General features: G+C 55.9%; 11 protein-coding genes across 11 annotated transcripts; 4 read left to right on the top strand and 7 right to left on the bottom strand.

Annotated features, from left to right (window-relative positions):
* Positions 1-717: 717 nt before the first annotated feature.
* Positions 718-1,716, bottom strand: PG986_004397 (oxidoreductase; the record flags this gene model as incomplete). Its single annotated transcript, XM_066840619.1, has 1 exon — positions 718-1,716. One exon carries the CDS (start codon positions 1,714-1,716, stop codon positions 718-720), a length of 999 nt encoding a protein of 332 aa, XP_066703246.1.
* A 1,075-nt stretch (positions 1,717-2,791) lies between these two features.
* PG986_004396 (1- 4-beta cellobiohydrolase) lies at positions 2,792-4,379 on the bottom strand (the record flags this gene model as incomplete). The annotated part of the gene is made up of 3 exons (XM_066840618.1): positions 2,792-3,477; positions 3,576-4,210; positions 4,279-4,379. 3 exons carry the CDS (start codon positions 4,377-4,379, stop codon positions 2,792-2,794), a joined length of 1,422 nt encoding a protein of 473 aa, XP_066703245.1.
* A 1,987-nt stretch (positions 4,380-6,366) lies between these two features.
* Positions 6,367-7,572, top strand: PG986_004395 (adaptor complexes medium subunit family protein; the record flags this gene model as incomplete). Its single annotated transcript, XM_066840617.1, has 1 exon — positions 6,367-7,572. One exon carries the CDS (start codon positions 6,367-6,369, stop codon positions 7,570-7,572), a length of 1,206 nt encoding a protein of 401 aa, XP_066703244.1.
* Positions 7,573-8,455: 883 nt separating this feature from the next.
* Positions 8,456-9,405, top strand: PG986_004394 (MFS transporter; the record flags this gene model as incomplete). Its single annotated transcript, XM_066840616.1, has 2 exons — positions 8,456-8,711; positions 8,846-9,405. 2 exons carry the CDS (start codon positions 8,456-8,458, stop codon positions 9,403-9,405), a joined length of 816 nt encoding a protein of 271 aa, XP_066703243.1.
* Positions 9,406-11,014: 1,609 nt separating this feature from the next.
* On the top strand, positions 11,015-11,893 carry PG986_004393 (uncharacterized protein; the record flags this gene model as incomplete). Its single annotated transcript, XM_066840615.1, has 1 exon — positions 11,015-11,893. One exon carries the CDS (start codon positions 11,015-11,017, stop codon positions 11,891-11,893), a length of 879 nt encoding a protein of 292 aa, XP_066703242.1.
* Positions 11,894-12,606: 713 nt separating this feature from the next.
* On the bottom strand, positions 12,607-14,470 carry PG986_004392 (uncharacterized protein; the record flags this gene model as incomplete). Its single annotated transcript, XM_066840614.1, has 5 exons — positions 12,607-12,773; positions 12,849-13,737; positions 13,821-14,063; positions 14,162-14,289; positions 14,368-14,470. 5 exons carry the CDS (start codon positions 14,468-14,470, stop codon positions 12,607-12,609), a joined length of 1,530 nt encoding a protein of 509 aa, XP_066703241.1.
* Positions 14,471-16,788: 2,318 nt separating this feature from the next.
* PG986_004391 (alpha-galactosidase 2) lies at positions 16,789-19,184 on the bottom strand (the record flags this gene model as incomplete). The annotated part of the gene is made up of 3 exons (XM_066840613.1): positions 16,789-18,331; positions 18,405-19,014; positions 19,085-19,184. The coding sequence occupies 3 exons, from the start codon at positions 19,182-19,184 to the stop codon at positions 16,789-16,791; spliced, it is 2,253 nt and encodes a 750-aa protein (XP_066703240.1).
* A 1,472-nt stretch (positions 19,185-20,656) lies between these two features.
* Positions 20,657-20,884, bottom strand: PG986_004390 (uncharacterized protein; the record flags this gene model as incomplete). Its single annotated transcript, XM_066840612.1, has 1 exon — positions 20,657-20,884. One exon carries the CDS (start codon positions 20,882-20,884, stop codon positions 20,657-20,659), a length of 228 nt encoding a protein of 75 aa, XP_066703239.1.
* A 234-nt stretch (positions 20,885-21,118) lies between these two features.
* Positions 21,119-21,785, top strand: PG986_004389 (uncharacterized protein; the record flags this gene model as incomplete). The annotated part of the gene is made up of 4 exons (XM_066840611.1): positions 21,119-21,210; positions 21,280-21,383; positions 21,450-21,564; positions 21,635-21,785. The coding sequence occupies 4 exons, from the start codon at positions 21,119-21,121 to the stop codon at positions 21,783-21,785; spliced, it is 462 nt and encodes a 153-aa protein (XP_066703238.1).
* A 307-nt stretch (positions 21,786-22,092) lies between these two features.
* On the bottom strand, positions 22,093-23,046 carry PG986_004388 (uncharacterized protein; the record flags this gene model as incomplete). The annotated part of the gene is made up of 1 exon (XM_066840610.1): positions 22,093-23,046. One exon carries the CDS (start codon positions 23,044-23,046, stop codon positions 22,093-22,095), a length of 954 nt encoding a protein of 317 aa, XP_066703237.1.
* Positions 23,047-23,498: 452 nt separating this feature from the next.
* PG986_004387 (uncharacterized protein) lies at positions 23,499-24,494 on the bottom strand (the record flags this gene model as incomplete). Its single annotated transcript, XM_066840609.1, has 2 exons — positions 23,499-24,157; positions 24,230-24,494. The coding sequence occupies 2 exons, from the start codon at positions 24,492-24,494 to the stop codon at positions 23,499-23,501; spliced, it is 924 nt and encodes a 307-aa protein (XP_066703236.1).
* Between the last annotated feature and the right edge of the window lie 1,499 nt (positions 24,495-25,993).

The following is a 25,993-nucleotide window of genomic DNA, read 5'->3' as shown; positions in this document are numbered from 1 at the left end:
GAGATGCTGGGCCGTAGGTTGCGGGCCGTTGCTAGCCTCAGGTACAAAAGTGCTGACACTAAGGGCGAACTTTCCCCCTCCCAATTCGCTGGCGATTACCAATTCTTCGAGTCGCTAACAAAATCGACGACTAGGTTAGCATTTACTGGAATGGAAGTATTTCCGCATACGTCCGCACCCACGGTCTGCTCCTGGAGCTCGCACTAGCACGCCATTCAAGTACCGGGCCAGTCAGATTCCAGATTTACCGTGATTCCCTTCGGGCTATTCCATCAGGATCTCTCCTAGAAAGTCGAGGAACGACCCTTGACTCTCAGCACTGGACTGGCGTTAACCTAGAAGGCGACAGAACCTCTGCGCTGTGGGGAGTTAAGCTCGGCCCAGATTCGGGGTCGTCTATGAACCAGAAAATGAACTTGCTCGCCTCAGCCATCCCCTAGACGCCTCCACTATTTTCTCCATCATGCCATTAAAGCCGAATACAGTCCACATTCTAGAAGCTGCGAAGGCGGTCTGGCAACAGCTTCGAACAGGCACGCGACACGGGGAGACATCACGGAACTGCGGCATCATCATCTGCATTGCTTGTTTGTTTGTACAAGTAGGTAATAGATTCATGAACCGCTAGCTAATAACACACAAAAAATATTTACAGCGAACATTTTGCCCCCCGTATCTCGACAGTGGCAGGGTCTATCCAGCAAAGCTAGAAGGATTTTAGATCTTGAGGAACCGGCTGTGCGACTCCCAGCCGACCGCCTCGACCGACCGCTTGCCCATGAGCTTGACGCTCTCGGCGTAGTCGGCCGTGCCGTGGCTGGGGTCCGCGTCGCGCTGCTTGCACGTCTGCTTGTCGCCGGCCTTGCCGCGGTCGCCGTCGACGGGCGCGAAGTGGTACTTGTCCCTCGTGGTCGCGACCATGTTCTTGGCCGCGGTGGGCGTCCAGCCATTGATAAAGTCGCCGTGCGAGCAGTAGATGTTGTCGCCGCACGCCTGCTTGAAGGGCGCGACACCATCCCAGCCGCCGGGCAGCGCCTTGCGCAGGTCGTACCGGATGCTGAAGCGCAGCTGCGGCATGCTCTTCATGCCCTCCGGGCACCAGTTGGGCGTGCCGTGCGCGCGGTCCTTGTAGGCCGTCTCGAGCGTCGCCTCGTTGACGCACTGCGGGAAGTACAAGAGCGTCTGCACGTGCGTGTCGCACGTCTTGCTCGGGAACCCGTTCTTGTCCGGCGGCGGCGGGTTCTTCATGCCCTCGCACACCCACTCGATCTTGGCCTCGGCCGGCATGTCGGCGGGCTTGGTGCCCTCGGCCTTGCCGGCCACCATCTTGAGGTCCTGCGGGAAGGGCACCTCGGCGGGGGTCTCGCCGAGGTTGTAGTAGGCGCTGAAGCGGAACATGGGCACGGGCTCGTACGTCTTGCCGCCGTCTTTGGTGTAGAGGAAGGTGGGGACCCAGTAGATGGACAGGTCGTTGGGGTTGTCGGCGTTGGTGCACGAGTTCTCGAGTTCGGAGCTCTTGTTGGTGCTCGCCGTCACGCCGTCGGCGCCGAAGAAGGAGTGCAGGTGCGACTTGTCGAAGCTGCCGGGGAACACGATCGGGTCGATGTTCTTGGTCATGAAGGGGGCAGGCACGTTGACCTGCGTGTAGGCAAGCGCCGCCTGGGCGAAGAGGGCGACGGCGGCGCCGCTCGAAAGAATGGAAGAGGAAGAAGGCATCCTGATGCTTGTTAAAGAGTGTGGAAAAGGTAGGGAGTTGAAACGGGACAGAAAGTCGTCACCGGCGTGAAACGAATGTACAAGGTTTGAACGAAAGGGTGTGGAAGAACAAGCGGTTCAGAGATGAATCAAGCGAACATGATAGGGAAGCGTCGCAGGGCGTGCCATACCTCGGGTATTTATCACGCATCACGTTCATGCCCATGGCTTAGTATCCCATGCCGATCTCGTTTGCACTCCACTTGGAATGCGCTGGCGCTGAGGCTCTGCGACTCGTATAGATGTAACCATCGTCGTTCATGAATCTGTGGTTTAATTGGTTTTGATCTTGGCGCCGTTTCAACCGCCGCCCAAGGTGGATCTGCGCCCGGGTGCCGCCGGGGTTGCTATGGTAGAATGGTAAGTCGAAGCGGCTGAAACTGTGACACTGCCGTTGTTTGCTCGCTCTGGCAGCCTGGGACTCCGCCTGCAGGGCTACCATCGCTCTGAGCGTTCAGATGAAAACCGGGGTATCAAATGTTTGGCGTAAATGCACTGCACCGTCATAATCCCCCTGGGTCGACCGAGAGAAACAGCATACTGCCTGTTTCACGATGCATAAGGAGTGCATAAGGAACCAACTTGATAGTTTCGGTGCTCGATTCGGTAACTCGATACCGAATAGGTAAATATACAGCAGCTTATCCATTGATCCCAGTCCCACTCGATTTATTAATCTCTCCTGCTGATCTTCGACTAAAACAACTGCCATCGCCGCTAGGAGAGTTATGCCTGAATCCAGGATTCGGTGACCGGGCCTTCGGGACGCGTGCATTCACTCACTGATGGAGAACATTCTTGCTGGGGTTTACTCAGCACTCACACTAGCAACCGAGAGAGACCCAAAATTGTAAAGCAAGGTATGTAAGTAGGTGTCAATATATAACAAGAGAAGTATATACACCCGCGCCGCGCAATATTCCTAGATCCACCCCCAAATCCTACGGATCCTCTTCCGCTTTGGCTTCTTCTTGGGTCATCATGAGTCTAAAGAGAACCAGAATCCCAAGCATGCATGCATGCCCCATACCGCGATTTACTGGAAGGGCGGGTTGGCGTTCTTGAACAGCTGCTCGAAGTATGCCTCGAACCAAGTACCGGCCTCGGGCGCAGGCTTCATGGCATCCTCAAGACCGCAGTGGAAGTCGTAGCGGGCGGCCGTAGTGTCGGAGGTACCATCGCACTCGCCACCGGGCTTGACCCAGACGAAGGCGTCCAAGATATCAGAGCCCGTGTTGGCCGAGGGCCTGAGGCCGAAACCCGTACCGAGCGCGTTGCACCAGTGTCCCCACTCCGTCTGCCCCGTCGGCTGCTTGCCGCTGCGGCCCGTGTCGGTAATGAAGTGAGCGTCCCACCCTTGCGCCTTGAGCAGGGGCTGGAAGGCCTCGATGTAGTGCTTCTCGTCGTAGTTGGCGTTGCCCTGCGTGTACGAGGGCGCCGAGGTCAGGTTCCAGCCGTTGTAGTTGGCGATGTTGGTCGCGAGCCCGCGCAGCGCCTTGGGGCTGCCCGCGTCCTTGTAGAGCTGCGCGTACATCTGCGCCGCGGGCGTCAGGTTCGCTGGCCAGCCCAGCCAGCCCGCGTGCCCGGCGTCCAGGTACATGGCCACGTTGGGCTTGTTCAGCTTCGAGATGGCGTACAGGGTGCACTCGTGGTAGGCGGCCTGGGCGCCGGCGCACTTGGCGACGTTCAGGTTGGTGACCATGTTGGCCAAGCTATCGGGCTCTGTTTATTGTTTCATTTTCGTCAGCAAGTATGGTCTCGGGAGAGAGGCTTGCTCGAAAGCAAGTAGCAGTATTGAGAATCACAGCTTGTTGACTTACCAATGACCAGGGGCATGCGAACGTCAGAGTATTCCTCGACCAATTCAGCAATCGCATCGATGTACTCCTTGTACTTGGCAACACCGCCATCGGCGATGGCGAACTCGCCGTTGGAAGCGGCGGCGGCGCAGTCACGGTCGGGAAGATCGTAGACGACGAAGAGACCGGCCTTGGGCAGGCTCGCGCCGGCCTGGTTCTCCTTGCGGATCTGGGCCAGGTATTCGGCCATCAGGGGCACCTTGGAGCGGGTGTCGAGCCACATGTAGCTGGGGACCTTGCCGACCTGGTTGGCGACGGCGCCGAGCGTGGGGACGGCGTAGGCCGACACCTCGGACGCGTAGTACGGGTTCGCCCACATCTGGACGCCCGAGTACGGGTTGCCGGACCAGGTGGCGGTTCCGCTGCCGCCGGGAGCCGGGGGCGCGGTCGTCGTGCCGCTGCGGGTCGTGGTAGTAGGCGGCGAAGGAGCCTTGCTGGTGGTGCTTGCCTTGGTGGTGGTGCTGGTTGGGGCAGGGGCAGCAGTGGTCGTGGCTTGGCCAGGGATGCATTGGAAGTAGTAGTCGTTGCTCTTCACGCATGTGTAACCGCTCACACAGCATGTTGAGCCAGACCAACCTTGACCTCCACACTGAGACCTGATGGTTTCTGTTAGTTAAATCTACAACAAGGAGGTAGGTATATATGCCAGAGAAATATGTCTTACCAAGCAGCACCGCAGTTCTGGCGCTCCTCGATCTTTCCCTCGAGAGGGGCTGCTAGAGCTAGAGAGCTCAAAGCAGCAAGGACGAAAGTCTTTGCAGCCATTGCGTTCGTGGTCTAATGGGCGCTTGGTGTGTATACTTGACGTTGTCTGCCTGCCTGCCTGTCGTGAGGTTCATCATCAACTCGTCGAAGGATGTCGAGCCCTTTATATCTACACAGCAACATCCTTGGCGGATCCGAGCATTAATGCGAGGGACGTATCACTAATCGAATAGACATATCACTAATCGGATAGACGGGAACAGTGGCATGGGCAGCATCCGTAGATCCAACTCGGGACAGCCTCCGCCTACTTTTTTCAATGGCATAGCGCATGCTGTCGGATGATTCTTGGTGTGGCCAAGTCTTAGCACCTCTTGAAAAGCCCGGAGTGCGGTTCGCGCGGACTCGACTGCCAGGCAATCGCCTCCGACTAGCCTGGGAGCAGGAGGCCAAGACATCGTGAGATCGATGGGCTCAGAACGTCAGGCGGGCGGATCAACGTGGGGGCATTGTCTATCTAGGTTTTTGGTAGCGAATAATCCCGCCAACCAGATCTTGGTCCAGGCGGCTCTGGGGGTTGCAGGGCACGAAATAGCGCCGTGCCTGGGTCGATGGTCCAATGGTCATGGTGGTGGCATTCTCGGAAAGTTACCCTCCATGAAGTTCCCGAAACGGAAGTTAGTGGCATGCGGAGAAGTCGGGGAACGACCGGTCAAGCCAATATCCCGGAAAGAGTAGCACGACGTCCCGGAAATTTGCTCTCATTTCAGCTCCAGGTTCCACAGGGCTGCAAGAAGCAAGGGAATGGCAGGTCTTGCTCGTGTTATGCTGTGCAATCCTCCGTCTACTGAGCAGAGACAGGATGGACATCCACGGAGTGGCGTCAAAAGGAGTATGCGGATATATTGCGGGGTGAGGCCGCAAGTAGCACACTCAATGAACAAACAAGTCGGCACAGCAGTCCAATCTCGAGCTGAGGCAACATGATAGAATCGCCGTTGGTGCATGCGTTGATCAATAAGAAGCTTGGCAGAACCCAGTACCAAGGTTCGACTGGTATGAGCAATATCGGGTTGATGAGGTGAAGGCGGGTTGTAATATCGGAGGCAGCGCCTACTGGACTGCCTTACCTGCGCATCTACGGCGCATCTAACAAAAGACGGGAGGCGGACATATCCATGTACATAACCAAATGTGCGTATTCTGCTGCCACAGAAGCATGCATGTCATTGTCAATAACTGTCCGAAGTATGCCACAATTTATTTTTACCAACCGAGAAAGGATCAACTGCTAAGCTTTGATGGAGGCTTGAAACGACGCCTGACGATAGTGGCGTTGAAGTGCATTCAGGTGTTGATGTGTTTACAGGCCACGCACCAAGAGCCATGAAATTCAAGTTGCTTCATAGGAAACGGCCATTATTCGCGGCCCAAGATGAACGAATGTGAGGTGGAAATGCAAATGATCCGTCATGGTCGGCGCATGTAAGCTGATATTGGTTGTACATGACGCGTGCTGGTGTTTGCTCCGATGTTGGCAGGTTCTCGCGTTATTCTGGGCAGTTGTGCAGTTGATCTTAGGGCGGTTTAGGCCCGACAAACAGAAAAGCTGCACGCCTACGCGCCTGAAGCAGCAGCAGCAGCAGCGGCATCAGCCAAAGGTTAGGCCGACATTTGCCCGCCATTCAACGCTCTTCAATTGAGCTAAGCATTTCAGTACGTATTTCCCTTACCTAATAAGGCACTGAACTGCGCGAACGCGAACACACAAACACGCTATCCACCACCCTGCCGCCCAATCAAGCACTGGCCTGTGACCGCGCTACAGTGGATGGATTCGTGGAGGAAATCCCCCTTTAGAGCCGGCCAGCCAAGAGCAAGGGGCCCTAAGCTCAATTCAACCTCCGTCCCCCGTGCATCCGTGTATCGCATCGCATCTGCATCGCCCGAAACATTCCCAATCTTGCCCCCCCAAACCGGAGAATCCAAAAGCAAAGCCGCTGCTCCCAGGACACCGCCCCCTCCGTCCCGAGGTCTCTCCGCCAAGATGCTTTCGGGCATTCTGATCTTCAATCAGAAGGGCGAGAACCTCATCTTTCGCGCGTTCCGGAACGACTGCCGCCCCCGCCTCGCCGACGTCTTCCGCATCCAGGTCATCTCCAACCCCCAGGTCCGCTCGCCCATCCTGACCCTCGGCAGCACCACCTTCAGCCATGTCAAGCACGAGAACATCTACCTCGTCGCCATCACCAAGAGCAACGCCAATGCCGCCCTGGTCTTCGAGTTCCTCTACCGGCTGATCCAGCTGGGGAGGGGCTACTTTGGCAAGTTCGATGAGGAGGCCGTCAAGAACAACTTCGTCCTGGTGTACGAGCTGCTCGACGAGATCATCGACTTCGGATACCCCCAGAACACCGAGACGGATACCCTCAAGATGTACATCACCACCGAAGGCGTCAAGTCGGAACGCGCCCCTGAAGATTCGGCCAAGATTACGATGCAGGCGACAGGCGCCCTGTCATGGCGCAAGGCAGATGTCAAATACCGAAAGAACGAAGCGTTTGTGGACGTTATCGAAGACGTCAACCTGCTCATGTCGGCTACTGGCACAGTACTACGGGCCGACGTCACGGGCCAGATCATCATGCGCGCGTATCTGTCGGGCACCCCTGAATGCAAATTCGGCCTGAACGACCGACTGCTCCTCGACCACGACGGCTTGCAATCGCTGCCCAGCGGCAACAGACTCGGTACTAAAGCTACCAAGGCTGCCGCCGGAAGTGTAACACTAGAGGATTGCCAGTTCCACCAATGCGTCAAGCTGGGCAAGTTCGACACCGACAGAATCATCTCCTTCGTGCCCCCCGACGGCGAGTTCGAGCTCATGCGCTACCGAGCCACCGAGAACGTCAACCTGCCCTTCAAGGTCCACGCCATTGTCAACGAAGTCGGCAAGACCAAAGTCGAGTTCAGCATCGGCGTCAAGGCCAACTTCGGCAGCAAGCTGTTTGCAACCAACGTGGTCGTCAAGATCCCGACCCCACTCAACACCGCCCGTATAACCGAAAGATGCACCCAGGGCAAGGCCAAGTACGAGCCCAGCGAGAACAACATTGTGTGGAAGATCGGCAGATTCACCGGCCAGAGCGAATACGTCTTGAGCGCCGAGGCCGAGCTCACTAGCATGACCAACCAGAAGGCCTGGTCGCGACCCCCCACTGAGCATGAACTTCAGCCTCCTGATGTTTACTAGTTCCGGTCTGCTGGTCAGATACCTGAAGGTGTTTGAGAAGAGTAATTATTCCAGCGTGAAGTGGGTGCGATATATGACGAGGGCAGGCTCGTACGAAATCAGGTAAGCATGCCCCTTCTTCTACTGGCAATCATCTCTGTTTTACCATTTTGATTTGAGTAGTTGCTACCGGGCTATTGCTAATCAAACGTATCTAGATTCTGAGGAGTTTCTTCACCAAGAAGTCAAAATAATTATCTGGTATATCGAAAATACCCGGTCCAGGTTTGGGCCAAATCTGTATATGCCAGGCAGTCAAAGTAGCTGTTGGTCTCGGCTTCTGGCCAACATTCGGTGTTTGCGGTCGGTCTTTGGTGCTTGGGGAACACCAAAGGTCTATGCCACCTACCTACCCTTATAATAACCCCGTTCAACGCCGGTCTCCGCCGCGGGCAGATGCCGTGTGACGCAAGACGGGTATGCGCTCTTCTACGCTTATATAAGCAAGCTGCGCAGGAGCTCTGGTGATGGAAGCTAACTGGCTGGCGACATGGAGACATGTGTAAGCCATGATAGACCCGGGATTTGTAGCATGACGTTCGGGTTTCGTCAAGAAACGGACAGTCGAGAATGCCTAATTTCGGCGCTACCTAGATCTAAATTCGGAGCATCGCGTCCCTTTAATCTGCTACGACAGGACCTGGTTGCAAATCCCCCTGCAGTGGTTTTTACTTGTGCAGTCATGTATATATAATCCAAGAGAAAGGCCATACTCAGTCTCGAATCGACTGAAAGCCGGACATGATATGCTTGCCTAAAGAGTACTGCAACTTCCACTTCAAAAGAAATTTACACTTGCCATACAAATCTCCCTAAACTGGTCGTCTACATCTCTTAGGCAATCATGTCATCATCCGCTGCTACTTCGACAACCCCAGCTGCGTCGGCCGAGGACATTGCCAAGCATGGTTGGACCGCCGTGCCGGTAGACGCCAATGCCATCTTTGGCGACAAGCCCTTCCTCCACGACCCAGCGCCCATCTCTGTGGACGACATCCCCTTCCCGTCCGATGATCCGCTCGTGGCAAAGGTACAGGAGTACGTCAGGCGAGAGCTTCCGGGGCCGACCTTCAACCATTCGATGCGAGTGTATAGCTTTGGTGAATAATGCCCCTCCTAACTGTTGTCTGCTTTGTGCGCCAGCTACATTCGTTTCTACTCTACCTGCACTTCTTTCTCGCATGCTGCAGTGTTTGCCCTACTCGTAACTAATTCTTCTTGGCGTCTCCCTCAGGCTACTGCATTCTCAAGTGCCAATTCCCAGAGCACTTCCAGTCCCTCTCCCTTTCCACCTGGGCCCTCACAGCGCTTCTACACGACATCGGAACCACACAGAAGAACCTGACGTCAACCCTGCTCTCCTTTGAGTTCTGGGGCGGCTTCCACGCCCTGAACCTACTTTCATCTCTCTCCTCCTCCTCCTCCTCTTCCCTGCTGGGGTTCGGGGACGCGATAGCCGCTGCACCCCAGCCCCAGGCCGAAGCCGTCGCCGAAGCCATCATCCGCCACCAGGACCTCGGCACCGAGGGCACGATCCCGCTGCTCGGGCAGATCGTGCAGCTGGCCACCGTGTACGACAACATGGGGTCGCGGCCGGAGCTGGTCCATGCGCGGACCCGCGACGCCGTGGTCGGGCGCTGGCCTCGGCTGGGCTGGAGTAGGTGCTTCGGGGACGTCATTCGCGAGGAGATGGCGAGGAAGCCGTGGGGGCATACTAGTCATTTGGGGGAGGCGTTTCCGAGGGGGGTGAGGGAGAATGGGGAGAGGGGGTTGATGAGCGGGTATGAGAAGTAGGGGAGGGGCAAGAGGTTGAGGACACTCCCGTAGAAGACATGACTCCTATAGTAGGTAGAGGTGCGGATACACATCGGCTGATTATCAATATGTATAACGAAAGCTGTGCGGCAGATCCTGCCTAGGTCGTTTCCTTGATCATGGTTCAATCCATGACCTCTGCATCTTGCTGCGGGCCGCAGCCAAGCGTAAGCATGTGCACCATTTGAACAGCAAATATCGATGAAAAACGTCCAAGTATGTCCCATCTGCAGAAATGCTCGCAGAGGAGATGCAAGCCATGCCGGATTCAAATCAATGAGTCGTCAAGCGCGGCGAGTTTGTACGGGATGACACGCCTGAGAGATGCGGTCGATCTCGCGCTGTTTATGCCACCCTTGCTTGAAGGAAGATTATCTTCGTATCGGATCAGGAAAGATCATATGGTGGTGTTCCATGCAGGGCGTCGCTCAACTGCAGGTTTCGACGGTACGGAATTAAACATCCTCGTGGTCATATTTGGTTGTAATATGTGGTGGAGGCGCTAGAACAATGTGTGGAAGCAAAGGGGGTTGACCATTGGTCGAGGTGAGAAATAAGCCTTATTAGGGATTCAGACATTGCATCCGGACCGGATCGAACTCAAAGTACCAGGGCTGTTACAGAACGGGTACTAGTTCAGGGGTTATGGTTCATAGGGAGGTCTGCTTTCGGGACTGAACTTGGTGTGTATGCGTATCGGCTGCCCCCTCTTCCATTTCGCGATGCTAAGCTCCTGACACAAGCTTTTGCAGACGCTCATAGGTCGAGGTGACTCATCCTGCCGAAGTGGCTTGGTTATACCATGTCGAGATACGAAAGAGTTCCGTATATCATTTATAGCTTACTTGAATAGCTGGGCAGATGCTTGCTATGACATGGCTATACTGCGGGCGCAGCAAACCGAACCGCATCAAGGAGACTCCCATTTGATCTCCATGCTTCACGATGCCAGCCAGCGGCGGCATCTTGACTTGGCTCTACGGTTTGGAAACGTACAAGCATGTGACGAGAGGGACCCGTTGACGCCATTCTCTGCGCCACTCATCACTAATGGGCGACTAGACTGTTCAGATGAGCTTTACCCCAGATCACCCCTATACGAGTCTTTACGGGTGAACGCGTTTACCTAATACGACGCCATGATGATCATCATTGCCGCATCGGCGGACGTTCTCTTGGGCATATGAAACTCTCTTTGACCACCCACTGCTTCAGGAATGGCACCGTTCAGGAGGCGTATCGTGGCTTGCTCGGCTATCGATGAAGATCTCCTGGAGGCCTGATTCGAGTCTGGGCAGATGCATGGCCAACAAGATCAAGATTTTCCGGTTAGTGCTTAGGAAGAGTGCCATGAGATCGTTACTTAAGGCATCGTTTTCGCTCCCCCTATCGCCTTCATTCTTCCTGTCACTCACCAACCAAAGTCACTCACTTCAGCCCCTATTACAGCAACACACACTCATTACCTCTTCAATCTACTGCTACTTCTTAATACCACTCGACAGCTTCTATTCTTTCTCGAGCCCTTTCATCCCAGCCTAATAGCATCCCAAACCATTCAACCCGTCCATCAACCACTACCGCCAAAATGAAGTACGCTTTCACCGCCGTCGCCCTCATCGCCGCCGTCTCGGCCCAGGACATGTCCGGCATCCCGGCCTGCGCCGTCCCCTGCATCCAGAGCGCCGCCGCCACTACCAGCTGCTCGGCCACCGACTACAAGTGCATCTGCAATGACGTCGACGCCATCCAGGGCGCGGCCAGCAGCTGCGTCATGGATAAGTGCGGTGCCACCGTCGCTGTCTGTAAGTCTCACACACCTCTTCCCCCAACACCTCTCTTTCGAGTAAACGCTCCGACCCAGACGACTAACAATCTCCTCCTCGCCGCAATAGCCCAAGTCCTCCCCGCCGTCAAGGACTTCTGCACCAAGGTCGCCGCCGCCCCGGCCCCTGCCGCGCCCAGCATGAGCGAAGCCGAGCACCCCGCGCCCGCCGCCCCGACCGAGGACTGCACCGAGTCGATGGCGCCGACCCCGCTGTTCAGCCAGGCGCCCGCCCCCGCGCCCACCACGAGCGAGTGCACCACCACTGACAGCGCCCCCACCACCCTGATCACCGCGGCCTCCTCCTCCGCCCCCGCCTCCTACCCCGTCGAGGCCATGAGCTCCAGTTCCCCCGCCGAGGACGTGAGCTCCTCCTCCGTGTGCGAGCAGGAGCCCGAGACCGAGACCTCCACCTACGCCGCCGTCACCGCCGCCAGCAGCAGCAGCCCCGCCGCCGCCGCCGCCACCGGCACCTACGGCTCCAGCCCCTACGGCACCACCCCGCTCGTCCAGCCCGGCGGCAACTACAGCACCGGCGTCGCCACCCACGCGCCCCCCGTCGCCACCGCCGCCGCCGCGACCGCCGCCGCCGGATCCGTCGGGGCCTTGGCCGTCCTCGTTCTCGGTGCTCTCGCCATCTAGAGCGAGAGCAGAGCAGAGCCTTCTCGGTTCTCTCGATCGACCTTTTGTTACTGATTTTTCCTGTTTTCTTTCGTCGTCTTCTTCCCCTTGGCCGCACACACACACACACATACACGATCTCATGAATGACTTTGGTGCCAAAAATGGCTCATGATGAACGGTTTCTCAAGACTTTTTGGGGCGGGGGTTTGGGCTTTTTCTCCTTTTGTCTCTGTTTCACTAGAATGGAATAAACAGATTGGTTGGGTTAGGGGTGTTCTTGCTATTCAGGGGGGTGAACTGGTTCAGGGGCTTAATGGATTATAGAATAAGCGCAAACTCGAAATTCAAATTCTAATTCTCGGCTCTCCAACACTTGTACTATTTGAATGCCTTCAATGTATGATTGATCGCCTGGGTCCCTTGAGGACTATATCAGCATTTGATCATATCGGCGTTTGGTCGACTGGTGCAAGGTAGCACCATGTCTGTCAAATGAATCACATCCAAGCAAATATTGTACGACGATGCACGAAGATAGGGCACACCTGTTGAGCTGTCAGGATCGTGCGAATGACCAAATGTTTCTCTGTCATGTACCATAATTCGTTCCCCTTAATTTGACGAGGAGATTTCTTCCGAGTTCTCTTCTTGAACACGGTCACATATCTCCTTTCAACAGGTATACGTCTACCTGAGTACCCAAGACCCTGCTTTCCAACAGCTTGGTGGTATTATATACCCTTACTCTCAATCTCCTCGACCATCACATCCTTGCTATCCCTTTTGCCAGTCGTCGCTACAGTATCTTCGGGGAGGACTGGCTTCCCCCTTATCTGCGCCCACACGACCTTGACGGTCGGCTTGGCGAAAAGCGCGTCCATTTGCTCCAACATGACACCTAGGGTGAAAGGAGAGGTTAACACATGAAGTACGATCGAGTGACGCAAGACGGAGGGATATGATGGCAACTCACCCTTGGTTTCAGGAACGAAGAAGAACGCCCAAATTCCCATCGATATCAAGATCGACGCAAAGAAGAAATAGGCCCCGTAGCCGAGATCAGAGATCATGTAGGGCGTGAAGCGAGCAATAATGAAGGAACCCAGCCAGGTGACAGCGGTCGTCAGCGCGACACAGAACATGCGAATATCGAGCGGGAAGATCTCGGAAGCATAAGTCCAAGTGATGCCCTGCCAGGTGGCGCAAATGATGAACCCGTTCACATAGACGCAGACCATAGCCAGATAACCCCAAGCATCGCGAGTAACAGCACCCGCCGCCGCAGCTGCCTCGGGATCAGCGCGCATGACGTACCCGCCAATATACCACATGGGGATGCAACCCAATGCGGCGCCCCAGACAAGCCCCTTACGGCGGCCGACGCGCTCGACGACGACGAAGGTGAAGGTAATCATGCCAAGCGTCTTCGCGATGCCGTAGAACCCGGTGCTGAATAGCTTGAGAGAGGTGCCCTGTACACCGAGGGTCGCGAAGATGCGCGGCGCGTAGTACGTAATGATATTGACGCCCGTGAAGCTCTGCAGGAACATGAGGGCAACGCCAATAGCGAAGCGGTTGCGCACGCCGCGCTGCAGCAGCTTGCGGGCTTGGTCGCGCTTCGAGCGGTGCAGCGTCGAGCGCTCCTCGACCTGGGCGCGGATCTCGGCCATCTCGCGGCCAACGTAGGCGTGGTCCTGCGGTAAGCCCCGAACGCGTGAGAGGATGCGGGCAGCGCCCTCGAAGTCGTCCCCTCTGGTCAGCCACCGCGGCGACTCCGGGCAGAAGAGCAGCATACCGAAGAACAGGCAAACGCCGGGGAAGAGCTGCAGGGCCAGAGGGATGATCCACTGCGCCTGCTGCTGCTTGTCGATTGTTTGATCGGTTGCGTAGTTGATCCAGAACCCCAGCATCCCCCGCCCTGCGACGCGATCTCGAAGATGCCTACGAGCCGGCCACGGATTGAGGGCGGCGCCACTTCAGCGATGTACACGGGGACCACCAGCGACGAGGACCCGATGCCGAGGCCCGCGATGGCGCGTCCCCCGTATATCAGGTTCAGGCTGCCGCGCGACGCCGTCATCAGGGTGGCGCCGAGCAGGAAGACCAGGGAGGCGCACAGGATGGCAATGCGGCGGCCGAACTTCTCCGCAATGGGGAAGGAGAGGAGGGCCCCAAAGAAGCAACCGGCCTTGTAAGAAGATCAGCATATTAGATCATATGGCATCCAGGCAAGAACCGGCTCGTGGTTCACACAGCCTCAGCCCCTTCGGGTGTTTTATGTCCTACCTGGAATGTCGAGACGATGTTGCCTTGAATGGTGTCGCGGGTAGTCTTATCGACATCCTCCCATCCAAAGTCACGAATAAAAGACTCCAGGGCCATGGTGCCGCCGATGACGGCCGTGTCGTACCCCACTGGTGCGCGAACAGAAAGATTAGGAACCTGGATAGCAAACGACGACAATCTCATGGCGATTGGGGGAGGAAACGTACTAGCCAAGGCTGACATGGATGCTACGACGGCGATGAGGTGGATGTGCCAGTTTCGCACCTCCGGGGGATCAAGCGTCCCCGAGGCGTGGGTGTTCCAGCCCATGTTGGTGAGGCGACTGACGAAAGCCTGACTTGGCTCTCTACCTGTATTTGGTGACAGTGGAGCCGGATGAGACGACAACACACGACCGACTGTCGAAGCTTTTCTCAAAAATGGCCTTCAAACGGCCAATTGCATAAAGCAGTGCGCGCAAAACGAAGAGGAACTAGAACGAAGCACCAAAAAAAAGACCAGATGCGGCCGAAGTGAGCAAGCTATGTTGCGAGGTAGGGAGACGGTGAAAATAAGCAAATACCAAAATTTGGGATTCCACCGGGGGAGCTCTTGAGCAACATATATGTCATGTCTCATCATCACTGACAGTACCCTTCCCTGATCAGTAATAGCTGTTTTCCGCGGCCGTCAGCCAGCCGAAGGACACACAGATGTTCGGGGCGTCATCTTCGGTAAGCAAAAAGGCCCAGCCGTTCTCCTCTTCTTGGAATGGCTTGGGACGTGGGCGAATGGTACGATTTCCCAATACCCCCATCTTGCGCGAAGTCAAGTGACGCAAGCAATGACAGGGCGCTATGCTGATGTTTTTCAATAAGCATGGGCGCCTCGACTTTTCTGCCGACTGGACATCATCCCTTGTGGCTTGGCAGATAATCTCCGGATGACCCTCACCTCCCTCCCCAGAATCTGGGGTCAATCCGGGGGTGGAGAGCTTGCAAGGTGAGCTTGGGGCGTGGTTCGGACGAGGGGTCGAACATGCCCGGGCTCTGGGGTAAGACAAGGACATGGAACAGGCATGCTTGCAAGTAAGACAGGAAACGCGGGGTCGCTAAGTCGTGAGTGGACGGGCTCCCCGAGTCACGGCTTGGCGCCTAGTCCACTCCCGTTTATTCCAGCATGGCGATGAGAGGCGGTATCTCGAGACGGGATTTGACGGATTTCGGTTCTTGACCGAAGGGATCTCTCTTTGGATGAAGGAAGGGATGCTTGGCTATGGGGTATAGGAGGTTCCCGTACGACGTTCGTGAAAGGGAGTGGGAATGGGGGGGTTTTTGGTCTTGGGATTTCTTGGATATCTGTCTTGGCCCCTCTGATTTGGCGAGAGGAGAGAGATATCAATAGAATAGCCGCATAAGGCGATTGGCGCCATGCATGACCTGCGGGTGGTTGGGGCGATCGAGCTTTAAAGTTCGGTCTAGAAGTTTTGCTAAGCCTGGACCACGCTGAGTGAGATGTTCAAGCAAGTACAGAGTTGGTAGATAGCCTACATTATGTGTACTTAGTAAATCTGATCTATTGCTCTCGACTCCCGGGCCTAGTCGCAAGCCATTTGGAGGCCGCCCCTGACATGGGTTGCTTTGCCGGCAAAGACGGGCACAGATGAGAATAGATCAGATGAACCTCTGGTCGTCTTGTGTACTTTGGCAACGATGCTGCCCAAAACTGTCTCGCGGGTACACAGACGTCCAATATGCTTCTCTAGTGTCCGACTTGGAACGGGTAGAAAGTCTTATCGGGGAGTAACATTTGGCACGAAAAGCGACCCCGATTCAGCTGCAGACGTGTCTCTCTTGGCAACTGACGATGTTCAGTTACGCTCAGCCTTGGGACGTAACTCTTTCTCATCTAGGAATCGTTCGCCGAGTCTCTGATCGTGTGATCTTTTTTTTTTTTCGACGACCTGCACATGCGCCGTTGCGGAAGAGAATTCGAGTCAGCCCCGGAAGCAACGTCGCTCCAGACAACAAACCCGACGACATGCCGACGGCAAGGAGGCCTCCGGGGCCAGATACTGGTGGTCGGCCGAAGGGAGTGTCCACTGTCGTTTTGGCAAGATCCCGTTTTTGGACGATACTGCAGGCGACTTGAGGTGTTGGTGTTGACGACGGCCTGGGCAAACGCAATACACGAAGTGCGGAAATGGGATGATTCAACCTTGTCCCTTAGATTGGACACTGGGAACGAATCAACGATTGAGGCCTTCTCTCTTCTTGCAATATCCTTTGGGGGACCCAGCCGATCTTACCATTCCCATCATCTCGGTCTCAGTTCATCCGGAGGTCCGCGCGATTTAGAATGCGACTCATTCAACAACGGACCTACTACTGGACTAGAAGACAGGCAAAGTTTGGACAACTGTTAGATTATAACATCCTAGCTTTAATGTTGCAAATGAATGAGCTGCTGATACTGGTATTCTGATACATCTGTCTGAATGTGGACTGTACTACGCCATAGTCTACACAACTGGGTATAGGATGGATCATAGAGCATTATTGATTTACATTATCTAACTATACCGAAGAAAGTAAGTTTAGCTACGCTAGTAGCCACTTTGTTCTATGAGACTATGCAATTACTATTTCTTAAGCCTTCTCAATGAGCACGACCTTGCTGTCGTACTCTCCCTGGAACCGGTACTGAAGACCCATCCGCATCAGCGTGGCACCCGAGTACGTATCCGTGCCGTTGACCGTGTAGCGAGCCGCCGGGTCGAGCCCCTGAAGCCGCAAGTAGGGCGTGGGCTGGTTGTAAGTGCTGCGGACCTGGAAGTAAAAGAGCACCCCCTTCGATCCGTCCTCGGACAAGTACAAAGCCGCAGGCCAATTGGAGTCCTCCGGCAAGTTGAGCCGCCACAGATCCCCCTTGACAATGATCGGGTTGATCTCCTCCGCCAGCTTGATGATCCCCGGGATCTGCGCCCGGTCCGCATCCGACAACTCCGCCGGATCGAGCTCGAACCCGAACGAGCCGCCCATCAGCGCGATGTGCGCCCGGAACTGCAGCGGGATCGTCCGGCCCGTCTGCTGGTTGGGCACTACGGACACGTGCGCACCCATGGACGAGGGCGGGTACAACAGCGACGTGCCGAACTGCGTGTAGATGCGCTGCAGCGCGTCCGTGTCGTCCGACGTCCAGACTTGCGGGAAGTACTGCAGGATGCCCGGGTCGAAGCGCCCCCCACCTGACGCGCAGCCCTCAAAGAGGACGTCGGGGAAGCGCGTCATCAGCGTCTCGAAGACGCGATACAGGCCTAGCATGTAGGCGTGGGCGGTGCCGTCGCGGGGCATTTCGTGAATGGCGCGGTTGTTGTCCCATTTCACGTAGGACACGGAGGCGTTGCCTAGGATATCTGACAAAGATGCGATGATAAAGTCTTGGACTTCAGGCAAAGCCACGTTGAGGACAAGCTCCGAGCGTGTGAGGGTGCGCGGGTAGTCTCCGGCGTGCAGAGCCCAGTCCGGATGAGTCTTATAGAGGGTTGAGTTGGGGTTCACCATCTCGGGCTCAAACCAGAGACCGAACTGCAGCTTGTCGGACGAGTTGGCCGCGGTCAGCGCCGTCACCTGGTCCACCAGGGGACCGAGGCCGTTCGGGAAACGGTCCTTGTTGGCCTGCCAGTCGCCGAGGCCGGCATTGTCAATGACGCGAGGGTACTCGTTGCCGAACCAGCCATCATCGAGGACGAAGAGCTTCACGCCGAGCTCAGCTGACTCCTGCGCCAGGTTGTAGATGCGGCTCTCATTGTAATCGAAGAAGAGGCCTTCCCAGCTGTTGAGCAACACGGGGCGAGGCTCCACCGCGAACTTGCTCTTCATCAGATGGTTGCGGAATAGGCGGTGGAAGAGACGAGAGACACCGCCGATGCCCTTCTCAGAGTAGGTGGCAACACATTCGGGACTGGTGAGACTCTCGCCGGGACCTAAGTTCCAGGACAGGTGGTAGGGGTTGAGGCCCAACATCGCACGCGTGAAACCTTGAGAGCCCTTCTCCACGTCCACGGCGAAAGATCCGGTGTAGATCAGGGAAAATCCCCATGCCTCGCCTCGAGACTCGGTGGTGTCAGGTGCCACGAGGGATAGGAAAGGGTTGTGCAGATGGGATGAGTACCCAGTGGTACTTCCGAAACTAGGAGGGAAATTGTGTAAGTCCTTCGTTGCCTTTTGAACCGGAATAATGAAGGTTGGTATTATGTGCTTACCCCTGAGTACCATAGTCCACCTTGCGCCGAACCTTCATACCCTCGCGGGCCCAATCACCCTTGAGCTCAATCATGTCGTAATCGCCATAGGGCAGATCGACACTAAAACTGGCGAGTCTCTCAATGGTGATGTTGCCCTTACCCTCATTGGTGATATTGACGCTGCGGACGATAGCATCAAGCTTGGGGAAGACTGAATACGTCAGATCCGCCGCGACGCTCGAGTAGTTATCGTACATATGCACGACCAGCGTCGACACGTCACCATCCTCCCTGCCGAACGTGGCAGGGAGCCCGGGCAGCGCCGGCTTCCCCTTCACGACATCGTGGGAGCGGTACCGGAAGTCGCTGACGGTATATCCCGCTGTCTGCTGGATGCGGACGGCGGGCACGCGGAAGTCGCCGCGGCCGAGGTCCGGGAACTCGCGTTTCACGCGGCCGATATCCTCGACCCAGCCCTGGCTCTTCGGAGTCAGCATGGGGACCGTTTCCGTTACCAGGCCGCCGAAGTGGTCGTTGATAAGGTCGCCCGTCTCCTCGTCCACGTGGAAGCGGTACGAGACGTGATCGCCATTCAGGGCGAAGTTTGTACCGTTCACGACGACGCCTCCTGGTGCAGTGGGTAAGCGCGGTGATGACACAGAAGGGAAAGGGGGCCGGTTTCGGTCGCGGAGACATACCCGTTGACGCATCTTGGGCTGCAGTCGGCGTGGCTAGTAGCGACGCGAGGGCTATGAGCCCAGAGACAAGTCCTTTGTTCGAGGGAAGCCGCGACGTCATGGTGGATGGTTCGAATCCGAAGGGGTGCCTACTACATCAATGACAACAAAGACGGCGTACTCCCAGGGCCAGAAATCTCGGGGAAGATATATTTACTTATACGGATACTGTACCTGCAGCCAAGGTGAGCCTGACTGACCTTGACATGGTATTGTAATTCCCCAGCCCCTCTCAACCCCCAATCCTACGAATTAGGTTGAGTGCGGAGAGGCACGCGGGTGCAGTAGATGCGGGATATATGTCGCTCTAGTTGGGGCGGCCCTGCAGTAGCTGCAGGCCCATCCATGACGTACTGGGATTGGCATCTCGTAAACTGCCGCTCGTACTTGCTTTGAGCCGAGGAAGGTGGTATTGTGGACTGGCATCATGATGGGCCATCATGATGGACTTGGCCGTTGAACAATATTGATTGTCCCGTTTCGTCTTCGCCAATCTCAACTGGATTGGCCAATTGGTTAGTCCCGGTCCCCGCCCAGGCACTGACATGGTATTGGTTGGGGTTCCCGAATGGGGGGTAAACCCGATGGGCTGTTCTCCTGGCTATAGTCGGCTGTCTTACCCAGTTTATTCCCCTCACTGGAGGCAGCATCGGACCATGCTGGGCTGGGCTGGGGTTGGACGGGAAGACCAGGCACTTCTGCCTAGTAGTATATCGTTCTTAGAACAGGGCCGTCAGAGAGGAAGCCCATTACTCCAGCCTAATGCCCCCAGGTCCCGGCCCGGAACTCCATTGCCGTTTCTGGGGTTCGGGCTTAGCTTGAGCTTGAAGCCTGGCACTCCGTCACTGGCGTATGGAGACCTACGGTGGGTAGCTGGATAGACTTCAATAGACGGCTTGTTGACCTGCCAAGTTAGGCAATGCTGACAATGACAATGTCAGGGTTGCCTAATACTGAGGTCTTCTGCTTTGAGTACGTGGGGCAAGCATTGCTGTTAACCTTGGCAGAACCTTCGAGCTGTCTGTATTTTCTGTTGCTTGAACGGTGGAAGATTGCCATGACACCAGACTTGTATGGTCACCTTGACTACTAGGTACATAGCTGCATAGCAGGTTGGTCAGCTCGATTGTAAATCCTCTGAAAAGGACTTGTCGGAACGATGCAAATTACTATCTGCAGAAGCTCAGTCAGATTTGGGCATTAAATGACTACCAATTCTCTTCGTTGCAGCTTGTGTTTTTGATGGTTTACTGCAGACGCAGTGGTAGGAGCTGCCGGTGCACGGGCCAATGCAAGCACTTTTTGGCTGGGACTTCCAGGGGGCAATACTGCTATGGTGCGAGCTACAGCGTATACCAAGGAGACGCCAGATCAGGACCAGATCAGATCTCCATGGATGCAAATCCCAAGATGCAAGACGACCAAGCGAGAGGGCCACTGCCGTCGTCTCCTAGGTCTCCTCCTACTGTGAGCATCTTTTCCCGAAGGAAGAAGGCAGATGTCCTGGGATCGGGCCCACCACACCGCTCCTATTCATCGGGTACACATGTCAATCTCGGCAACCCTCAAGCTGAAGCCCAAGACGACGGGACCCTGATGAGATCGAACCGGGTGGCGTCTTCTAGCAGCAGCACCAGCAGCCCGCGCAGCCCAGCCTTGCGCGCCCACTCCCATTGGCCAGGCGAGCACCAGCACCAGCACCAGCACCCACCATCTGCAGCAGGCAAAGAAGACGAAGAAGAGCTTCTCGTGCCCCGCCATCGACCCCGCGCCATTTTGCTACCGCTTTTTCTCACAGTTGGCCTGGCCCTGATTTTTCTGCTGTTCGTCCCCCCTTGGCAGCTGTCCAGTTCCATTGACGCCGGCTTCTTGAATACCTTCTTCGCCTCTTCCTCCCCATCCTCCTGTTTACCTTCCACAACCACCATCACAGTCACCTCCCACCACACCCCACATTCTACCTCTTCTCCCGCCGAAGAACCAGAACCGCCCAAGATGTCTACCGAGCGTACCTTCATTGCCATCAAGCCCGATGGCGTTCAGCGTGGCCTCGTCGGCCCCATCCTGAGCCGCTTCGAGAACCGTGGGTAAGTAGCAGCAGCAGATCCTCCTGTCAATTGGCATTGTCAACAACTCTAACTCGCATTCCTCTCTAGCTACAAGCTGGTCGCCATCAAGCTGATGACCCCCGGCAAGGCCCACCTCGAGAAGCACTACGCTGATCTCGCGGGCAAGCCTTTCTTCCCCGGTCTGATTGAGTGTAAGTTGTCACCATACCCCTCAGAGACAGACTTTGGTCCAAATTTTGCTAACTTTGGGCAAACAGACATGAACTCCGGCCCGATCTGCGCCATGGTCTGGGAGGGCCGTGACGCCGTCAAGACCGGCCGTGTCCTGCTCGGTGCCACCAACCCCCTTGCCTCCGCCCCTGGCACCATCCGGTACGTTTTCTGTCCTCACGCTCCTCCACAAACCCAATCGAGGACATCTGCTAACATCTGCTGTCTCTAGTGGTGACTTCGCCATCGATGTCGGCCGAAACGTCTGCCACGGCTCCGACTCCGTCGAGAACGCCGAGAAGGAGATTGCTCTGTGGTTCAAGCCCGAGGATCTGGTCAGCTACAAGAGCGCCACCTTCGACTGGGTCTACGAGAAGGCTTAAATGTCGTCAACCAACCAACCAAACACAAAGGTTGACATCTCTTGACTTCTTGGAAAGATAGGCATGACGGCTTGGGATTAGTAACCGGGTGGTTTCTTTCCTCTGGTATATGAATGATGGGATCCCCCTTGTGAACGCAAAAGTTACAAAAGCATAGCTCGAGACGAAAATCAAGGCATTTAAGACAAATCTTTTACTTTATCCTAATCGGTGATTATGTATGTTGTACAGGCTCTGGGCAGCGTTAGGCATTATGTTGTGATACACCTAGCCTATGTGGCTATGGGAGAGAAGTAAGTGTACCTGATTATCGCCTGAATATCAGCTTCCGCGACCACACCATGGCCCTTGCAAAGGACGGCGTGAGCCACAGGCTGAATGCCACCCTCGGTATCAAGAACATCTTGGTAATGGCGTAGGCCGCCACGATCTGCACGCCCAGCTTGTAACCCATCTCGGAATTGTCCCACGTAACCTTGCCCTTCACGGTTTTAGCGGCATCGATGGCCTTACGAGCTTTGCTCTTGGCCTGGGCCGCTGCTTCCTCTACCTCGCCACCGTCCTTCTTATCGTCCTTTCCTCGCCCTGTCAGCCAAGCGAACCAACCGCCCTTCTTCTTCCCGCCCTCCCGTTCGGCGAGCTCCCGCTCGAGCCTCTCCTCGCCCTTCTCCATATCCTCCTTCTCGCCGCGCTCATCGCCCGCAGCGAGGCCGAACCAGCCCTTCTTCTTGAAGTACCGCAGCACTTTTGTTGCTTCGTCCTGGACGTAGGGCGCCCACCAGCCGAAGACCCACTCGACGGGCACGACGTCGAGGTAGTAGAAGGCGCCCGTCAGGCCGAAGAGGGGGATGATGGCCGTCAGCTCGTGCAGCACCAAGAAGGCGGCGACGTGCGAGACGGGGGCGCGGCGGAAGCTGCGCAGGGGGGCGTGGAGGCGTTCGGGGAGGTAGCGGGCGGTGCGGGTGAGGATGCGGTCGAGGCGGGTGGCGGTTTTGTCGGGGGTTGCGGTTGCAGTCGCGGTGGAGGATGTGGTGCTTGTTGCTGGCGTTGCTTGGGCGTTGGTGGTAGAGGAAGAGGTGGATTTGGTTGAGTTGGGACGGCGTTGGTGTTGCATCCGAGGCGTTCGGGTCGGTGGCCTTAGGAGGAGCCGGCGCATGAGGAAGGATTGGGATGGAAGGCTCTGTCGCGAGGAGGAGGTTGCTGCGCCGGTCGCTGGTATGCGCAGGCCTATGGCGGCGGCGCGTTGGAGGGGTGTCGCCATGCTGGTGGGCAATTGGTTTGCTCCCGGCTTCGAGAGGGAAGGAGTAAAACACACGCTCTCTCTCTCTCTCTCTCTCTGAATCTCTCTTGGCTAATTGGCAAGGCGGTAATGCCGTGAGAGAACGGTACGCTTGGTCGGATCGCACACGTTGCAAGGGAGTGATTTTGTCAGCCAGGCACCAGGGGACCTGAAGAAGCTCAATTGCTGGTAGACGTCACTGGAAAATCATGGTGGGGCTAACGGGGAAGGAAGAGACAGGCAAGGGAGCTAGTTACGCTCGGGGTGATATGGTGCCATATGCTACCCGGAGCGCAGCCCGGAGGGATAGGTGTGTTATGGCAATTTCACTTTTTTATTTTAGGTACCAGTTATATGCCTCTTGATAGTCAGGCGATTTACAGCCCCCCCTTTTAGTTTTGCCAGACTCTCTTTGGTCACGGAACAGATTTGATCTAAGGAAGCTGTTCGCCCAGGCCCGAGACCAACATCTCCTTCGCCTCCATCCCCGTGCCCTCCTTCAGGACGCCCGCCTTCCGCAGGATGGAGATGCAGTTCTCGACCACCTCGACGTTGACCCCGGCCGTCTCGGTGGCGAACTGCACCGTCTTAAGCCACTCGGTCGCGTCCTCCTTGGAGTAGTCGAGCGCCGTACTGATATACTCGACCGCCTCGTCCTGGTGCTCGCCAAAGTACTTGACGCCCTGGTCGAGCTTCTGGAACAGGTCCTGCAGCCGCTCGTCCTGGGCCAGCTTCGTGCTGTTGGTGGACGCCACAATCTTCCAGCTCGACCAGGGCGTGTAGATCTCGCCCACGCGCCGGATCTCGCCCGAGTCGTAGTACTTTTTGGACGTGAAGTGCTCCCACATGAAGAAGTCGGCGGCGCCCTCGTTGACGGCGTTGCGCAGCTTGTCGAAGGTTTGGAGCACCACGAAGTCCTTGTAGGGGCCCACGTCCGACGACGACGTCGACGCGAGCCAGCCTTCCTGGTCCGCGAGCACGTAGCTCATCACGTAGGAGCCCGAGCCGAGGCGGGAGACGCCCACTTTGGAGTTCTTGAGGCTGGCGACCGAGGAGATCTCGGGCCGCTTGGCGCCTGTGGAGATTGCCCAGCCTGTTTTACAGGGTCAGGTATACAGTTCTTCATTCGTAGGTTTTGTGTTGGGATATGTGTGACGTGACTTACATAAAGGCGTCTCGACGTAGGTTCCCACGATCCGGTAGCCGCCGTCACCGGGCGTGTCCTCCTTGCCCAGGCCCGCGATCCAGCCCTCGGTCAGGCCGATGCCGATATCGATCTCGCCCTCGCGCAGGGCCGTGATCATGTGACCGGTGCCGGACGGGAAGGGCGTGAGGGTGGCCTGCAGGCCGAAGTGTTTCTGGGCGAAGTAGAGTGGGGTCGAGAAGTGCTCCGGCACGTAGCCAATGCGAAGCGGTGGTGCGTCCGTCATTGTGGTTGGTTGGTAGTTGTGTTTGTGTTCCTTCTTTCCTTTTTTTTTTTCTGAGCTGAGTAAGTAAGTACAGAAGATAGAACTCTCACGACAGGACGGGGGTTTTGTTGTTTCCTATTCACAGGACGAGCAGATGGCCTTTTTATTGTCGTACAGTTAGATATTGACACATGGGCCGATGATGGGCCCCAGCTATGCGGATAGGCGAGTGAATGACGAGCTCGCTACGGAATTAACCTAACCCAGGCAAGTGAGGGGCATTCAAACCGCTGAGATGACTGGAGAAGAGGAAATAGCGCACGTACGTATGATATAGTGGGGTAATATCATTAACCATTTCAACTTCGATATAGTTTCTGCTGCCACTGGTAGCACTGCAAATTATACATACAAAAACAGCTACTTCTCTTCGTTGTTCGCATGGAGATCGAACCATGCTCTCCGCTGAAGCAGCGTTAGGCAAAAACTCTATTTCGTGAAGTGTCTCTTTCAGGTGGTCTAAGCCGGTAGATCAGGGCTGGCCGTAATCGGAATCGGGGCTCACGGGTCCTAGTTTCATAGCACCAGCACTGCCGACGACTACCATTGCACAATGAACAGAGATTGGTGTTTCACCGTAAGTTATTCTAGAGTCCGGAGAGCGTTCAGAAACAAGCGTCACTGTCAGAAAGCCTTGAGGAGGACGAGAAAGCTGCGATGTCCTTTCCCAGAGCTCAGCGTGATTTGTGAGCCTTGCGGGGGCGACAAATTCCTTCTGAAAGTGATACTCGAACCTGCCGACTATGCGCTTGGCGTCTATCCCTACTTAGGCAAAGCTGCTGGACCAATCAGGAAGAGAGACAGGGAGGCTTGGCTATACATATGCCCATAAGCAGCCTTTCTTTCAACAAGCGGCCAACAATGTGGGACGGTGCCAACATCGTCTCATCACAGCGGACATAGCTCAGTTGGGAGAGCGCCAGACTGAAGTCAACTTCGGGAATCATCAATCTGGAGGTCGTGTGTTCAATCCACACTGGCCGCAATCATATCTTTTTGCCTCCATACCATCTTCTTCTTATCTGAGGTTTTGGTTATGCTTGATTCCAAGATTCTCTATTTAGGTACCTAATGGGGGTGGTTTCTTTTTTTGAGATGGTACACAGCAAATACGCGGTGCGACCGCATATGCTTAACCTGAAGGCTAGATTCGCTTCCGAGATAGGAAGTATACATGCCCCGTACTTCACCAGCAATAGTATTTCGAACTCGCTTTAAATATGCGACAGGTTCGCGATTTTCTTGCTCTCTTCTTTTCTACCTATACTAATTCACATGAGATGTGGATCAAAAGTCATGACATAAAGTGTATGCGGCCATGGGTACTAAAGCGGCCATTGATGCACCATCCGGGAGGGGTTTCGTTGTTGCCGGCCCTTGCCGGCCGATAACGTACGTACTCCAATAGGCAGGTGCGTTGGTTATGTGTAACTCTGAACCGCCATCGTCCCATCACAAGT

The sequence above is a fragment of the Apiospora aurea genome, assembly GCF_038362705.1.
Source record: "Apiospora aurea strain CBS 24483 chromosome Unknown utg000003l_segment0_segment0, whole genome shotgun sequence".
Lineage (NCBI taxonomy): Eukaryota > Fungi > Ascomycota > Sordariomycetes > Amphisphaeriales > Apiosporaceae > Apiospora > Apiospora aurea.
The sequence above is the reverse complement of the archived record's forward strand: the minus strand, read 5'-3'. Positions and strand labels throughout refer to the sequence as shown.